The sequence below is a fragment of the Guillardia theta genome (genome assembly GCF_000315625.1).
Source record: "Guillardia theta CCMP2712 unplaced genomic scaffold GUITHscaffold_27, whole genome shotgun sequence".
Classification (NCBI taxonomy): domain Eukaryota; class Cryptophyceae; order Pyrenomonadales; family Geminigeraceae; genus Guillardia; species Guillardia theta.
Genome location: NW_005434647.1, coordinates 1 through 17,059, shown reverse-complemented (window position 1 = coordinate 17,059; position 17,059 = coordinate 1). Strand labels below are relative to the sequence as shown.

Below are 17,059 nucleotides of genomic sequence, written 5' to 3'. Positions count from 1 at the left end.
TCCCCATCTTCACTTTTTTCATTGTCTGCATATCGGCCTCCTGCCATCATCTAACTCCACCCTTTTCACAACCACCCTCCCTTGGACATGAGGCCTACCCCATAAGTTCCCCGATTTTCGTATATCTACCACCCCTACACAAGAAAAATCTTGAAACTACCCCTTTTTTTCAAGTAAAACGTACCGGTATCAGTCATCCATCGAAGCTGGTAGGGGTTACTACCCTACCATGTACTCTCTATCAAAATGTACCGGTAGTACCTCCTCCACGTCACCTTCTCCATGGAAGACCCGCACGTGTTGCCCCACCCCTATCTCAATGACCCCTACCCCCATTATGCTTAGAAAATAGAGCAATAATAAGGGGTATTTGCGGTGAACATGCTGCAACTACCCTGGCATAATTGCCTACCCGGTCGGCGTCACTCAGTCATCGCGGCCCGGCCGTCGGGTATGATAGCCGGCCGCCGGGCCGGGCCGCTCACATGATGTCCGACGGTCCGTGACTTCAGTAGCCTGAGCCTAGTGTCACTCGGACCGGGTCCGAGCGGGCCGGGGGCGGACGCCGGTCCGAGATCGGGCCGGGATCAGCCTGGCGGCCGCCCGGCCGCCCGCCGCGTGGCCCAACGCAGGTTGTAGCGGTTACAATTTCTTGATTTCGTAACGGTCGACGCCGACGGCGGCAACACGAAATTCTGAGTTGAAGGTGGAAATTTTCAAAAGATCAGGATGATATTGCAGGATTTATGAAATATTATTATATGGTTCAAACTTTACATTGTATGTTTCAAATATCAATGGTTTTCATTGTGAATTTGGAACCTCCCTTCGGGAAATACTTGTGAAGGACGCGGAGCGAAATGAAGATGGCCTTGGCGCACGTGACGAGGGGCATGAGGAGAGTGGCAGAGATGCAAAGAAGGAGCTTGAGCATGAAGTTGCCTGCTGCTCCTGATGCTGCCACTTTTGTCTCTTGTGTCCGTGAAGAAGTCGCAAAGATCTCATGGTGGGGCAACCCACAGGTACGCCCTCTTCTGGGTCAACGCTGCGGCGTATGTGCTGCCATTGAAAGTGTGTTCTATGGTAGAGGCTCAGTTTTCTACATTGACCTCCCCTACTGAAATTATTCTTCTCGCTGTCCTGTTGTTGTGTCTCTTTGTTCCTGTGTCCACATTTCTGACCTGATCCCATCTTTTAGCGTTTGCAAGCTGCCAGAGAAGAGTTCAGCCATTTCATGTCAAACGTTTCGCAACTTCCAGACTTGAAGGTTGGTATAGTAGCAGCTGGTGCTGTAGCGATTCTTGAAACCTACGGCTGTTTCGTTCTCGGTGAAGTGATTGGCAAGCGACAATTGATCGGTATTGTACTTCAACATTTTGTATTTGTTCATTTTGACTGCTCGTAGGTTATCCAGTGAAAGTTGCTCACTCCCATCACCATTGATTATAGTGCTTTATGTGTGGAAACGCGTGGGCTGTCTACGTACAGGCATGCAATTGGCCACCTGCAGTTTATCAAGACCTGTTGAACTGGTATTAAAGTAGAAGTTTGCTGAGCCATTGGGCTAGTGCAGATTCCACCGTCGAATCCTTGAGGCCTGAAGAGATTTTGAAACCATCACGATCTTGCTATAGTCTCACTGGCAAGTACAAGAAACTTTAATCCTGACTCTGAATGACTTGATTCGCTTTACGAGACAGCAACTACTGATACAAAGCAGCTCTCAATGAGAACTTGAATTGCCTGATATTACCAGGCGAATCCAAACAACCCTCAATCATCCGTAGAGCTCCATAAGAACTGCACCACTAGCGCAGTGACATTGTCCAAGCTTCCTTTCTCAATCGCCATCTCCGTTAACTTGTCAGCGGCGCCTTTGCAACTAATGATTTGAGTCAAAAATAGGGTAACCGGCCCTACGATTTCATCCAACCTTTTGTTCTCGCGTATGTGCTTGCTTACAGTCTCAATCACACACTGGTCTCGCATAACGTCGAAAAGTCCGTCCGACGCCATGACAAGAAACTCGTCCTGCGGCAAAATCACCTCAGCAAGCCCTGAACCATACTCACTTGTGGTAGAAGCTCTATGGTCTTGATCTCTGGATCTGAAGTGACAAGTTTCCTCGGCTCTTTCATCAAAATATCGCCTATAGCTCGGCTCACAGCGAGAGCCGTCGGGCCAGCAACCTGAAAATGGTTAGTATCGCGATTGCACTGTCATCAGGACTGACTCTGTAAGTTCCCCTGAAAATGACATGCCCTCCCCTTGCTTCCACGGCTTTGCGCTCATCTGGACGATCAGGCTTGTGGTCTTCTGAAACCCTCAAATACCTGTACGGATACATGAAAAGAAAACCAGGGGATTTGGAATCCGCTACCTTCCTTGCCTGGAAAGAATTCCACGAGAATCACCGACCCATCCCATATGCAGAAAGTTGTTCCTCAGCAGAGCCAAGAGCGCAGTGGTCCCATCTCTCAACTGCTCTTCTCGTGCGATTGAGAGAAATCTTTCATACAGGAATTTTACAATTGTAAGTGGTAAATCAACACAGTACGTCCTTACCTTCTATCGATCTCAGCAAATGAAGCAGACATTGCCTCAGAAATCTGATTTTCGTCGGGCGTTATTTCAGACTGCAGTGATTCTTGCAAGACATGAGGAAGATTGTCTCGAGCATATTTCGATGCTCTTGAACCACCGTGGCCGTCAAAAACCCCAAAAGATGCCAGCCTCTATGAATGAAATTGCTCATTACCTAAAATTCATGGGTTACAATCATATCACCTATTCCACAAGATAAAACCAACCAGAGACGTATCTTCCATGTACGGTCTTTTTCCTTGTCGTTCCGACAAATCATGTCTGACTTGCAGTGGAATTCGGCACGCATGGATATCATCATCAAACACTTTGACAGTGCCGTTTGATTTGAGCTACAATCAACGAGTCAAAGGAAAACAAGAATCTCACTGAAATATATAAAACAAATGCTGTTGCACAATGAAAAGAAATCTTGAAACTCCAATCATTAAGAAGTCGGAGAGCTTAGGATGAATGAAAGGGTTGTTGAGAGATGGAAAGGATCGTATGAATGATTGAGGCAATAGTCACAAATGTAACAATTCGAGTTTGAATTGCACAAGAAATGAAGTATGAAAGTATCATGCTCACTTGATCTGGAGAAAAGGGTGAGGACTTTTCCTGAAGTCCGGCATCATCTCTGCGCCTTCGATTCTTTTCTTCCAATTTGAATCTAGAATTGAAATGAAAAACATTATTTCAAAATGAAGTTCTTGCAGTAAAATCATCAAGAATTGTGCGCTGACCTCTTCTTTGTAAGTTGAGAAATACTTGATGAATTCACGTTCTCACGATTGCTTTCCTCCATATCATCGCTGAACGATAGTCTAACTGCAGACTTTTCCTTCCTTCGCTTCTTTTGGATAACGCTATTTGCCGCGCTGTCGTCCTTGACAGCGTGTAAAACGTTTGATTTTCTCTTTCCTTCAGAAAAAGCCTCTTCATTGCTCTGTTGATTTGATACACTTCTCGTCTGAGGGTCCGTTTCATGCGCATCGAATCTGGAATCATCCATCCCTTTATTGTGGAGAAGATTTCCTTCCTCAAAGATTGACTCTTTTTCTGCTTCTCTTACGGTTGTATGGTTGGTAGATCGGCAATCTACCGGAGGCGTGGATCTGCAACTTGCTTCACTGTCCGATTGTTCATCAATCTTATCCTTGTGAACAGCAGCAACAGGAAGTAGAGTTGTCGTCAAAAGATGTGGGTGTGGCCTAGGAGGAGGCATGGCAACTGAATCAATCATCTCTGAGTTGTCTTTGTCCTCGTTGCCGCCATTTTGGTTCGATGCATCAACTTCAGATTCACACGAGATGGACGAGCTCTCCTCAGATTTTTAGCGATTTCAAGCGATTTGCCGCCACAGGAGTTTCCATTACGTGCAATCGGGCGCCACAGGCTTCCTATGGGTGCGCTAGTGCAAGAAGCATCATCTCTGACCACCCTGCATGAGTCGGCTACAGCACATGTCTCATGTGAGGCGCATGAAATGTGGAGGGGTGGGAGGAGAGGCACAAGTGGTGGCGGAGGGGAGGAGGCTCGATGCGTCGCAAGCTCTTCGGAGGAGCCGACTGACGCTGAGGGGCACGGCGCTTCTGGTAGCGCCATGGTGGCCCGGTGGATGTGATGGGAGGGCGGGGTATGAGAAAACAGGGGGTAGTTGGATGGATTAGAGTGAATGGTGGGGTGAGGTAGGGGTATGAATTTGCTGAATTTCGCTTGGGCCGAAGGGGTCATGATAGAGGGTGAAACAGGGTAGGGTAGTAGATTCAGGTTGTGGAATTGCAGGGGTGGTGGGTGGGGTTTTAGGATTAAAGGGGTGGGGGTGGAAGAATCGTCCTCGGGAGGGAGGATAAGGTGAGACTATGCCTTCTGGCATTGAGAGAGACTTAGAGGAATTGCGATGTAGAGGCCCCTGCTTGCACCTTTGACTTGGGTGTCTCACCCCCACAACTTATCAATTGGGGTTTTTGATTCAGAGATTTGTACCAGAACTATTCAGAGATTTGTACTGTACGATCAACATAGATCAGTAGATTTTTTAAAAGATGTTTTTCACTCAGGCAGTAGCGTTGTATTTGTATATTTTTCAGATAGATAATTTTGTATTCTGTTCCGGTACAGATATATTACTTTTTCCTTTTCTTATATGGAGATGGTTTTTAGAGGTAAAACTAGCGAGCTCATAGAAGGAGGGGGTATTATTATTATCTCTATTCGAAGCCAGTAGGGTATTGCTCTAAAATTATTAGTACGGGCAGGTTATTATTGCATCTGGAGATGGTGCAGTGGGGATGCGGGGCTTCCAGTTGTATTGACCCTCCCGCCTTTTTTAGGCCACAAACTTTAGTGCAACCAACTATGCTGCCGGCTCAATCATCCCCCGCCCTTCACCTCCCTCTCTCCCTCCCCCTCTCGCTCCTGATCAAAATGGATTATCTTTCATACCTTCCGCTTCTAATTGATTGTGACAGGATTTTTGCTCCACTGTATAGCATTCCTTGTGATGTCCACTTTTCACTGGATGGGAGGCGCAAGGGGAGTAGGTGGCAAAGTCAAGAAATTAAAATCTTCTCACAAGCAAGAACAGGTAAAGAACTCGATTTTGGCCTCTTTGCTAAACTCTTTCGTTGATAGCTGGAAACTCAGAAAAGCTTTTTCCGTAACATTTCAAGCCATCTCACCCCTGTCTTCAACCACACCACCGACATGCAATCAATGAGTTTGCATGCTTCCTTGGACTTGCAAAAGCAAAACTATTACTGCAGTAATGGGGCTGCTTCAAATACTTTGATTCCTCAGTCGAAATCACCTTATGCCGGGAACCAGATTTGTGACAATTCGGAAATTCAGAAAACTTTCTTGCTCTCGCAGTGCGATTTGATCTCTTCCATGGGTATCCTGCAAGAAAAAGATGTCATGTCAAACATGAAGGAGGTCAATGACGAAAGCGTTTTCCTACAGAAAAAATACTCACGTCTTCCTGTTTTACGCGAGCGTAGCTTCGATCCGGAGACAACTGAACTCCGTAAACCTACAACGTTGCCATTAGAGCGACCATTACCAGAAAGGAGGTTGAAGACAGCTTGTTTCGAATGGGGGGGGGATCAAGAATGTAATGACATCAATCATGGGGCATCGATAAGTACCGTTTTCAACAAAATTTCTAAACGGGTGGTCGCAGATGAGGACCAAAAGGCTTCCTCCTACTTAAGAATCAACAATGTGTCGGACTACAATCAAAATAGCAAGCAAGTTCATGTTCAGGTATCCAAAATTTTTGACGAACCAATCAAGACCACAGCTTTGGCAGTATCTTGCCAAGCACAAGTCCAAACGCAAGATTGCTCTACACAGACTGAAGCACCTGTGCTTGCGCCTTTGGTCGAAATTTCCAGTCAAAAACCACGATCATCTGATGCAAGTCAAGCTTTGGCAATATGCAATCATGTGGATCTTGATTACAAGCTGTCTCACAACCAGCAAGAAGATCATGTACCTTCTCAGAATCCCCTGCCAAGAGTCTTTCAAAACTACGCATGTGTGTATTCACTTCTGAATGAAGTTGGAAGCTCTTGAAAATGTAACAAGGCTGCTGTGATCAGAGGACGTTTCAATTTAGATGCTTGATGTGGATAGCACGCAATTCCAATTTTGATAATTTTCGTGGGACCAAAGTTCGCTTCACGAAACTCCGTCCGGATCAAAGAGTAAACGTAGGAATAGAATAATATGAGATCTACTTCTTGGAACGGCGTGCCTCGACACCCTTGAGATACAGTGAGAAGATCTTCAAACCAAACAGATAATACCTTTGCCAAAGTCTCGAGCATCGATTCTGTCGTTTCCCAATTCACACAGGCATCGGTGATAGATACACCGTACTTCAGCTTGTCAGCTTGCCCTTCTACAAGATCCTTCGGAAAAATTAGGCATGTAAGTTATGCCCAACTTTCATCAAGCTTCTTTACCTGGCGTCCTTCATGAATGTGTGACTCGATCATAACACCAAAGATTTCATGGCTTCCATTTGCAAGTTGGTTTGCAATGTCTTCGGCAACTTTGGGCTGATTCTCATGCTTCTTCGAGCTGTTCGCGTGAGAGCAATCAATCATGACCTTGTCTTATACATTAGGCAAAAACTATTAAGGAAAAGGTCAACCTTCTTGGGAAGATTGTTCTTCTCGAGGATTTTGCAAGTATCAGCGACATGCTGCGCAGAAAAGTTTGGTCCATCACTGCCTCCCCTATGAATAATGTGGCAGTAGGGGTTGCCCTTTGTGCCAACAATGCCAGCAAGTCCCTGATGGGTCACACCCATGAAGTAGTGCGGACAAGAAGCAGCTCTGATCGCGTCAACGGCAATCTGCATAGCTCCTGAAGTTCCATTCTTGAAACCGATGGGGCATGACAAACCTAGTGCAGGAGCATCAAGACTTGCAACGTCACAAATTGAAACACAAACCAGAGGAAAGCTCGCGGTGAAGCTGCGATTCAGTAGTTCTCGCTCCGATGGCTCCCCATGAAATTGTGTCCGCAGTATATTGAGGAGAGATAGTGTCCAGAAATTCCGTGCCAGCGGGAACACCCATCTCATTTACCGACACCAACAACTGTACAGAAGAAGTAAATTGCAAAATTGCATTTTCTTTTAAGGATTACATCGCGAGCAATGTGCAAACCCTTGTTGATCTTGTAAGAGCCGTCGAGGTCAGGGTCGTTGATGAGACCCTTCCATCCAACAGTGGTACCTATGATGACATTAAACGAAACGTATCTCTGACCAAGTCAGAGATACGTGGCTTCTCGAAGTAGACGCGCATGATAATGACGAGGTCTTTCGAGTACTTGGAGATGAGAGGGCTCAGGCGAGTAGCTGGGAAAAGACGAGTAAGTGGCCAAACAGGTTTATGCTCATGCAAACCGTAATCTTTCGCGGACTTGATGTCGTGAATGGAGCACGGACCAACAATAACAACGAGACGGTCATCGGTGCCATCGAGCACATTCTGAACAGCTGATCGAGCAGACAAGACTGTTTGCCTCGCCTGTTTGCAGCCAAAATCAACACGAACTGCCTCATCTGCACCACGTCAGTACAATACCTTGTCCGAAAGCGGAATATCCTCCGTCAAACAAGCAGGAGGGATCAGTGGGCGAACATCTCCAATGCGCGTATCTTCAGTGCTCTGTGCAAGATGTGGTCAGGAATGCCTTCTTTGCTTTCGCAGCGCTTCAAGCGTGTCTTCTATAAGATCACTTTGAGATGGTTTACGAGTGGAAGTCGGGAGATTGCGTGTTAGGAAGTGAAGATGGGGACGCACCTCTGGGCCCACAGGGAGGATGAGAGAAGAAGAGAAGAAGGAGGGAGAGTGATATGAAGAGCAGGAGGAAACTCTTGCGCGCTTCGCCTCTCGCTCTACCTGCGCCATTGTGCACGAGGACGTGGATGTTAGCGGACTTAGAACACCCATGGGGTAGGGGTGATCAATCAACAGGGGTGGAGTGAAGGACAACCTGTCCGAAGGGGTGTATTTCTACAGTGAAATCGCTATCAAGTAGGGGTACTTTCGAGGCCGTCGTGATTTCTCCAGGGGGTAGGTGTTTCACTAGGGGTAGTGGGGGTTTAATCAAGGGTGACTAGGCATCTAAAGGAAGGAAAGGAAAGTAGTGGGGTGGATCGCCTCATTGTGGGGGTGGGGTGGTCAGGTGTGACGGGCGTAGGCGGCCGTTGGGAAAAAACGTCCGCGACACTTAAACAAGCTCGGAAAAGATGAAACTTCTTTACTCAAAGTTAAGTTAAAAATCAGTACGTGAAACCTGTCGGACTCGAACGGCGCGCGGCCCGGCCCTGTTGAGGACCGGCGTCGGCGACTATGATCACAGAGTCACTGACTTGGATCATGATATCAACCAGGGGCCCCCGGCCCGGGGCACCCCGGTGCGGCGGGCATAACTCATCAGATCATCGGCCGCGATCCGATCCGTGACTGCCGGCGCCAAAACTCAGGCACCGTCTGGCACCGCCGGGCCGTTCTTATCGGAAGCGGCCGCGGCCCGGCCCTCCGAGTCACGGGCCGGGCGCGGCCGGGCGAGAGTAACCGTCGACCGTACTCGGCGGCGAGCCTCCCTCGGACCTCGGAGCCTGACTCCGTACAGGCCGCGGCCGGGCCTGCCAGCCTCAGCCGCTGAGCGGCCCGGGCTGCCGGGCCGCGGGCGCCCGCCGGGCGCCCTTCGCTCATTTTCCTGAGCGGCAGAGAAGTTTTACTCACACACAACAAAACAAGACCAGCCTGTAACCAGCACGGCTGGCAACTGTTAGCAGACCCGGCCGCGCCACCGCCAGCCCACGCGCGAACTTCGGAAGCCGCGCAGACAAGCAGGAAGGGCCAACTTCAACTTGAAGTTCCGAGGCAACAGGCGCTAGGAGGGTCGAGAGCGAGGATCCCCGACTGTATCGATGACGCTCTGAAGACCAGCCTCCCTCCGTCCGCTGCCCCAGGCGGACCCCCGGGCAACGCCGGCTCCTTGTCGGCGGCTGCCCTTTTCTCCGTCCGACGGCGGCGTCGGCTGCCTCCGGGTATCGCGTCTAAGGGATTGTATTCCTCCTGCATGCTCCTGCTGCTTGTTGCTTGATTGCTTGACCCTTAGGCTGCTTGTCTGCGCGGCTTCGCGCTTGGGCTGGCGATGCCGCGTCTGGGTGCCAGCAGTGCTGGTTGTTTTCGGGCCGCTTGTGTTTTGTGTGTGATTGTGCAGCTTCTCGCTGTGCGCTGTGTGCCAGGAGGTTTAGGTTGTTCCTGCTTTGTTTTGCTTGAGGCACTTTTTACCTTCTGCCAGTAAATCCAATGTGATGGATGTCAGCGCGAGCTCGATCCCTCCGTTGCTGCACATCATCTCCAGACCTGCAAACGCCGATCCGGCACCCGACGTCACAGTGAGGGACGGAGACGCCTCGCCGTGACGGTCCACTGATCAGTCACGGTGATCATCGAGTCCGGCGATGGCCCGGGATACGGTCACCCGAGTCCTCACGCCGACCGTACGCACAGGCCGCACTGCGGCAGTGAGAACGGTCAGTCACAAACTAAGTTGGCCCGCCCGCGCCGGGCCGGGCTGGGCCCCCACTCCGAGTGTGCTGCACGGCCCGTGACTGCACTGGCGCTGCCTGTTGTCGGGGCCGGCCGCCCCGCGGCCCCGGGCGCGGTGCCGCGGGGCCGCGTGCGGCGCACTGGCCGGGCACCGGGCCGCAGCACTGGAGTCCGATCGGACCGTCGTCACCGGGAGGCCCCGGCGGCGGGCCGGGTACGGTCGAAGCCGCCTCGAGTCCCCGGACGGTCCGGCCCGCCGGCCCCGGCGGGTCGGAGCTCGGGAGCCTCCGACCGGAGCGGCCGCGCCGGACGGTCCGGCCGCGCAAGTCCGGACACGATCACCCGGGGGTGGTAGTACTGTACGGTACTATGATTTAACTTAAGTTTGAGTAATGATACGGGACTATGCGGTCGCAAGTCGGAGATTTGAATTCAAGTCGGGGGGCGGGACTTGAAGGGCAGGAGAGGCGACTAGTGACGGGCATGGTGGAAGTGGTGAGGGACGAGCCGCTATGGCTGCTGTCTCCAAGCAGCGATGCAGCATGCCAGAGAAATGATCGCCGATACATATCCTGTGCTGTTTGCTCTTGGTTGAGAGCATGTCAGACCTTATAATCCCTCTTCAAAAACATCCCACCTCGCACCCGTTTTCCGGAATGTTACTCTATTTCGAGCTGGTGGGGTTTGTCTCGAAACATAGATCACATGGCTAATTGATTAGCATGAACAAAAATAATATCCATGCGATGCTCTACTAAGAACTTTCGTTCATTGTGGATTGTATGAGAACACATGTTTGCAGATATGAGTTATGAGTCAAAGTATAGGCAGATTGGAGATGCACACTCGAGAATGGTCTATTCACGTTGGATGAAGAGTTTCCTTTGATGGCATGAAGTCTCTGACTCTGGTTTGTCAGGCGCTGAAGATGCTTCAAATGCTGAAGAACAACGCCAAGATCCTCATCCCATGCTGTGTCGTCCTCCTGCTGCTCCTCGTCAGCCGCTCCGGTCAGTCATGGGACATGAAGGCCCAGCTAGCTGCACAGGAGGAATGGTTCAAGCAGAACAAGGTGCTCGGCCTCGCTGGGATCATCATCCTCGACTTCTTCTTCATCGTCTTCTTCTTCCCCGGCTCATGGTTCGTGGAGCTCTTTGTCGGGTATACACACCTACTGCGGCTGGCGTTTGTGTTTACCATGTTGCAGCTACATCTTCAAGATCTACTTCGGAGTCATCGCTATCTTGATCGCCAAGAACCTCGCGGCCTCCGCATGCTTCTGGCTGGGTCGCTCGCTACTCTCCGAATGGGTCGCGAACTTTGTGAAGAAGAACGAGACTTTCAGGTAGCTCAACGTCTTTCAAGCTCCTCCCTCGGGCTGTCAAGTCACCTCCTTGCTCTACAGATCCATCGTAGACTCCACTTCCCAGTCTGGTTGGCAGCTTGTGCTGGCAGCGCGTCTTTCCCCGGCAAGGACTGCACTCCCTGATGCTGCTGTCATTGACCTATGAGCTCAGCTCCCCTCCTACGTGTGCAGCTACGGCTTCTCTGTCACTCAGGTCTCCTTCAAGGAGTACTTCCTCGCCACCCTCTTCGCCTCTGCCCCCATGATCTTCATCAACGTCGGCCTGGGCGCCGGTGCTAAAAACATCCAGGATGCGTTCAGCGGCAAGGTGACGAAGACCCTCTTGTGACCTCGCACTCTTCTCTTACTCGTGCCCAGAGCTCCAACAGCACGCTCATCACTCTGCTTCCTACTGCGGGAGTACTGCTCCTGGGCTGGTGGATGCTGGTGCGAGACTCTGAGGGTCACTGTACTCCCCTCCTCATCCTTATATGCAGAAAGTGGTGAGGCGCGAGGCCAGCAGCGAACGAACTCCCCCAAGCAAGGCTCCTCCTGCTACCGAGACTCGGTCACGATCCACCACGAGGGACAGGAGCAGCTCCGCCAAGTCTCCAGCGTCCAAGGCAAGTCCTTACAACTCCCTTACATCTCTCCCTCCCTCCTTCCCTTCTCCTCCCCTTCATCTTCTGAACTGACGCAGGCCAAGTCCCCCGCCCGTGGCAAGTCCCCTGCTCGCCCCAAGTCCCCCGCCCGTGGGAAATCCCCTGCTCGCGCCACCAAGTCTCCCGCTCGTGCTAAGTCTCCCGCCCGCTCTAGGTCGCCCAAGAAGACGCCGTCCAAGGTAGTGAGAGGTGGCGGCAAACGGAACTGACGGGAAGCAGAGCAATCGGAGCAAGTGAAGGCGACGGCAGGAGGAGGCACAAGGTGAAGCTCTCCCGCCTTTCATGTCCTACTAGATATAGTACAAGCGTGTTAAAGATTAAGATAATGATAATAATAATGAAGATAATGATGCCCGTGATATGAGCAATCGACTCCCCTTGTCCTCCATGTCCCTCGACCTAGCGGACCTGCACGTTGCCGACAACAAGAGACTCCGAGGGAGGGAGACCCTTCTCCACCACCTTGAACAACGCATCTCGCACGTGCTGTAGCTCTGCGATGCGTCAGAGCCGCAGCAGCCTCTCCTCTCCTTGTCCTTACCCGCGTTTCTCCTGTCCAGGGCGGCCAACAGCTCCCTCTCCCTCCTTCGAGCCTGCCGGAGCGTCAGACGAGTTTCTCCCTCCCGCCGTGGCGCTTGCCTGCACCGCCTCCTCCAACTTGGCGTTGAGCGATTTTTCTTGTTGCTGCAACTGTAAACCAGTGAGTGCGTGAAGAGGAAACAAAGTGGAGGAGAAGTGAAGCTATGGTCGAGGGCTGCAACCTCCTCGTCTTTCTTCTTGAGAGCTTCTTCCCAACTCCTCAGGCGAGTCTCCCATGCCTTCAGTTCCTCAACCGTCGCGTCACTTTCGCTTGTCATCTGCTGAATCAGTCAACGAGAGGAGTGAGGCGTTGGCGCAGACTTGCACTGAAGGAGGACAAGCCGCTTGTCGCTCCGCTTGTCGCTCCGCTTGATCTGCTTCAAGGAGTCATGGCAGACTCGCTTATCGGGTCCTCACCGTTGAGAGGCACGTGCTCGGAGTGAACGTGCGAGGTCCTGAGACAGCCTAAGCAACAGGCTTTCTCTTCCGGCTCCTCCTCCTCGGCCCCCCACCTCTTGTCCTCAACCTCCTCCCTCCTCCTCGTTGACCTGTTTCCGTATCGCTGAGCAGGTTGCACTCCAAGCGGGTTGCCCCTGGGGGCTGATAACTACAAGAGCGTGAGAAGAGTAGATGAGTGAATGGCAGAGGGAGGGAGAGAAAGGGAGAGGCTTGAGGGGGGGAGAGAAAGGGAGAGGCTTGAGGGAGAGGCTTGAGGGAGAGGCATGAGGGAGAGGCTTGAGGGAGAGGCTTGAGGGCTTGAGGGGGAGTCTCACGTCGTAGCTCAGGGCCTCGGCATGCTTCTCCTGTAGAGGCTTCAGGTCGAGGAGGCAAGAGAGCAAGGTTACCTCCAACACGGCGAGATGATGACCGTTGCTCTCCCTGTGCACGGGCGAGATGAGCTTGCGGGGTCTCTCCTGCGAGCGACGTCAGTTGCATCCTCCATGCGGAAGCAGCTGACCTCGAGGAACCTCGGGGAGATGAGGTTGTGCAGCGGGTTGGTGCTGGTGAGGTGAACGCGTTGTTGCTGAAACAAGGTCAGAGGGCTGCCAGACGGACTCAGGCATCACATGCATCGACGACGGTGACTTGACCTCCCGAGCACTTCTGTTCTCTCTGCTCCCTCCTTCACTCCCGATGCCGTCCAGCAACAACTTGGGGACGAGAGGAACCTGCCACAACCTTCATCTCCTCCTCCACTGCCGGCGCAGCTCAAACCTGCTGGCGGGTGGGCGATCCGAGCCCGACGTCAGGTCGGAGCTGGGAGGGGAGGAGGAGCCCCTCCTGCGAGTGATTCTTCCCCTCCGTCCTGCCCTCCGCACTCCAGCCATCTCTCCTGATTCCATCGAGCGCGCCATGCTCCCCCTGGTGCTGCAAGTCCTTGACGGTCACGTTGGTGATCACAAACGCAGCCCCGCCCAAGTGCGACTGGCGGAGGAGGCAGAGGGAGAGCTCGCCTCCTCCCTTGAGTTCCTTCCTCATGGCTCTGATGTACTGCTTCAGTGCCTCCGGCCTCCACCCTGAAATCTCTCGCCCTTGGATGGCCTTCACCTCATCTCCCACTAGCACGCTTCCTCCCTTCATCTCTACCGCCTCCACGTCTACCGAGTGAACCAAGTACTCCTGGTTCCGCAAGGCAAGTTTGATCCCCTCCAGCTCTTCCACCAGCTCCTCGCTTCGCTCCTGTCGCTGCCAGCCGTAGTTTTGGTCGGGCGTCCTCTTCACGTCTTGGCCGGAGAATCTGGCAGAGGAGATGTGGTGGAAGCTCTCGAAGTAGGAGCTGCTGCCCTTCACGTTGGGGCTGCTCACGGGCGAGGCCCTGCCCACGTCCAGCCGCTGCATGTAGGAGAGCAGCTCGTCGGCGGACGGGCGGCTCTTGGGGGCCTGCTGGAGCATCCAGCAGATGACGCGGTGGAGGTCGGGGGAGTAGAGGTCGGGGATGCGGGAGAACTTTCCCTCGCGGATGAAGTGAGCGAGCTCCATCTGGTTCTGAGCGTCGAAGGGCGGGCGAAGAGCAGCAATCTCGTAGACGATGCACCCCAACGACCAGATGTCTGACTTAGCCGTGTAGCCTGCCCCCGAGATCTGCTCGGGCGACATGTACAGCGGCGTCCCGACTTTGGAGCTCGCGATGGAGTCGGAGTTGACAACAGCAGCCAGCCCGAAGTCAGCGACTTTGACCATGTAAGCGTCGTCGAGGAGGATGTTGGCAGGCTTGAGGTCGCGGTGAAGGATGATCTCCTCACGATTGTGACAAGACTGCAAGGCCTGAAGAATCTGCGACAAGACCCGCCAGATGAAAGCCTCTTCCATCCGAGACTTCTTCGACTTGCAGCGGTCGATCATGGCGCCCACGTCTCCGTTGGAGCAGTACTCGATGATGATGTAGATCTTCTGCTCGTCTCGCAAGATGATCGTGTCGTAGTACTTCACCACGTGCGCATGGTCAACCTCCCGCAGGATATTCACCTCGGTGATCATCATCCTCCTCTCCTTCTTGTTCATCCTCGAGTAGTTCAGCTCCTTCCACACTAAAATCTTCCCGTCAAACACCCGCAACACTCTGCTCACTGTCCCGAAACCCCCCGTCGCGATCCGGTTCAGAACCTGATAGATTTGGAGCCGGTCTTTCTCATAGGAGGGAGGGAACCGCTTGTCGCTGTCAGGATGGAAGAAGTGGAAATCGCCGGATGTCCCGTCTTGCACAAACCACTTGCCGCTGATAGACATGTCGCTCTTTCTCAGACCTTTGAAGGTTTGTTTCCCCACCAACGGGTTGTCATATGACACCACGAATTCAGCTTGCTTCGCGTTGAACTGACCGGTGACATTGAAAGAGCCGTTGGAGTCATGGCCGTGCCCCCTCATCATCCCATCGGCCCCGAAGCTCAAGACCATCCTGACCTCTCTCGACGCTCCTCTTCCTCCGGCCCAGCAGAACCCCTGGAACCCGGGGTCCTCGTATGAGCAGCTGCGAGTGAACTGCATCTCCTGCCGTCGGGTGCAAGGAACTAGCGCAGGTTGGGAAGCCTCTCAGAGGTGGACGGAGTGAAAAGCGATGAGGTCGCAACCTGCACTGATTTCGGTCTAGAAGTTCAATCGACCTGACATGCGCAAACAAACTTCATACGTTCAATCGAATTCATTCCTGCAACCCAAGTCACTGCCAAGGTATGCAACATTATGACCAGTCGAGTCCATAACAGATGAACCGGAAGAAGAAGGCAGAGAAACATTGTTGAAGCAGCAGGAGGTTGAGAGGGGTGAGGAAGCATGAGATCATCGGCAGCCCTCGCAGGTTCAGCTCTTGCGCCTGTGGGGGATCCCATGGGTTGGCAAGCGAAGCAGGCAGCAGGTGAGGGGCGAGCGAGGGACACGAGTGTGGATGACTGTAAGGGAAGTGATGAGAGTGACGAGTCGTTGGATGGAGGCCGAGGATCAGAGCAGGAGGCACATGGACGAAGCCAAAGAGGAGGAAACGAGGAGGAAGGAAAGACTGGAGCGGATGAACATGATGCGATGACGAGGTAGAGGCCATACGAGAAGGCAAAGAAGGGCCGGGTAAGAGGATAATGGACTGAGGAGCAGGAGGAGCAGGAGCAGGAGCAGGAGCAGGAGGAGAAGGAGCAGGAGCAGGAGCAGGAGCAGGAGGAGCCACGACAGGAGCAGGAGGCGCGAGGAAGCGTCTCGGACGGTAACATGACGGTAAAATGCAAACAGGGACGAGGAGAGGGTAGTCGTAGTAGATGAATAGTACCGGTGGTAGTTATGTTACGGTTAAAAACAGGGGTACTCCGAGGTGTAGTGTTCAAGGGGTAGTCCAAGCATCGGCTCGGGGGTAGGGGTAGGGTGGGTCTGAAAAGGAATCGCCTACCTCGGTCCACTTCAGTCATCCGGCGCCGGGACAAGGGCCAAGAGGGGGTGGGGGTAGAGGAGCCACATGGCATGAGGGAGGGGTGGTGACGGTGTTGTAGGAAGTCTCCCCGGACAGTAGGGTCCAACCCGGAGGGTGGAGGGGTTCTGCAGTGTCACGGTCGGCCCGACTGAGCCAGATCAGTTGTAGGGTGGGGTGGTCAAAAGGATTCAGAAGGGTGGGTGGGTACGGAACTTGACTTTACCCGGTTCCCCGCCACCGATAGAAACAGAAGGGCTAACTAAACCCCGCCTGATCTAAACCAGACGCCGTCACGGTGGGGCGGCCCGCGGGCCCGGTCACCGGAGTCGGGCCGGGGTGGGCCCGGCGGCGTACCGACGACGTACCCTGAGTATGTACCTCCGGTTACGCCGCGGCCGGGCCCGAGCCGGGTGACCGGGCGGCATGCCATTCACTCGGATGATTGACTTGAAGCTGATACTAGTGACGGCTGGGCCCGACACCCCCCCGGCGCCGCCCCCCGGCCGTTTTCCGGCCCGGTGGCTGGCCGCGTACCGTACTCCTGACCGGCTGACCGTGTCCCGGAGTCCCGGCGATCACGGTCCGGACTGCGGCAGTGTCGCGCGGCCAGGCCCGCCGGGCCCGCCGAGCCTTCCGACGAACTTCCCGCCGGACCGTAGTACGGTACTCCGGGAACGGTTCAGTTCAGCCTGGGCCCCCGCCGGGCCGGGCGGTGCGGCCCGGCCGGTTGACTCTGAGTACAGTGGTTGACTAATTCAAAATGAAGCTGAGGGGGATGAGTTTTCCTTGTCCAGTCACCATGGACAAGCTGCAGGTGACAGGAGGAGGAGGAGGAGGAGGAGGAGGAGCAGGAGCGAGGAGCAGGAGGAGGAGGATCAGGAGATGGTGGGTGGTAAGAGGAGCGAGGAGC

The 17,059-nt window shown here is 53.3% G+C and overlaps 5 protein-coding genes across 5 annotated transcripts; 2 read left to right on the top strand and 3 right to left on the bottom strand.

The window, feature by feature from the left end:
* Positions 1-860: 860 nt before the first annotated feature.
* On the top strand, positions 861-1,443 carry GUITHDRAFT_106940 (hypothetical protein; the record flags this gene model as incomplete). The annotated part of the gene is made up of 3 exons (XM_005833950.1): positions 861-1,022; positions 1,199-1,358; positions 1,406-1,443. The coding sequence occupies 3 exons, from the start codon at positions 861-863 to the stop codon at positions 1,441-1,443; spliced, it is 360 nt and encodes a 119-aa protein (XP_005834007.1).
* Positions 1,444-1,773: 330 nt separating this feature from the next.
* GUITHDRAFT_106939 (hypothetical protein) lies at positions 1,774-2,427 on the bottom strand (the record flags this gene model as incomplete). Its single annotated transcript, XM_005833949.1, has 5 exons — positions 1,774-1,882; positions 1,934-2,031; positions 2,073-2,189; positions 2,234-2,333; positions 2,381-2,427. 5 exons carry the CDS (start codon positions 2,425-2,427, stop codon positions 1,774-1,776), a joined length of 471 nt encoding a protein of 156 aa, XP_005834006.1.
* A 3,807-nt stretch (positions 2,428-6,234) lies between these two features.
* Positions 6,235-8,030, bottom strand: GUITHDRAFT_152133 (hypothetical protein). Its single transcript, XM_005833948.1, has 10 exons — positions 8,007-8,030; positions 7,689-7,772; positions 7,508-7,631; positions 7,382-7,459; positions 7,246-7,334; positions 7,049-7,196; positions 6,746-6,999; positions 6,555-6,701; positions 6,396-6,500; positions 6,235-6,352 (listed from the first exon to the last, which is right to left on the bottom strand). Exons 1-10 carry the CDS (start codon positions 8,013-8,015, stop codon positions 6,323-6,325), a joined length of 1,068 nt encoding a protein of 355 aa, XP_005834005.1. The 5' UTR covers positions 8,016-8,030; the 3' UTR covers positions 6,235-6,322.
* A 2,852-nt stretch (positions 8,031-10,882) lies between these two features.
* On the top strand, positions 10,883-11,308 carry GUITHDRAFT_60352 (hypothetical protein; the record flags this gene model as incomplete). Its single annotated transcript, XM_005833947.1, has 3 exons — positions 10,883-11,016; positions 11,077-11,167; positions 11,189-11,308. Coding segments are annotated over 3 exons (345 nt in total), but the record flags the coding sequence as incomplete, so codon positions are not given.
* Positions 11,309-14,096: 2,788 nt separating this feature from the next.
* On the bottom strand, positions 14,097-14,984 carry GUITHDRAFT_69813 (hypothetical protein; the record flags this gene model as incomplete). The annotated part of the gene is made up of 1 exon (XM_005833946.1): positions 14,097-14,984. A coding segment is annotated over one exon (888 nt), but the record flags the coding sequence as incomplete, so codon positions are not given.
* Between the last annotated feature and the right edge of the window lie 2,075 nt (positions 14,985-17,059).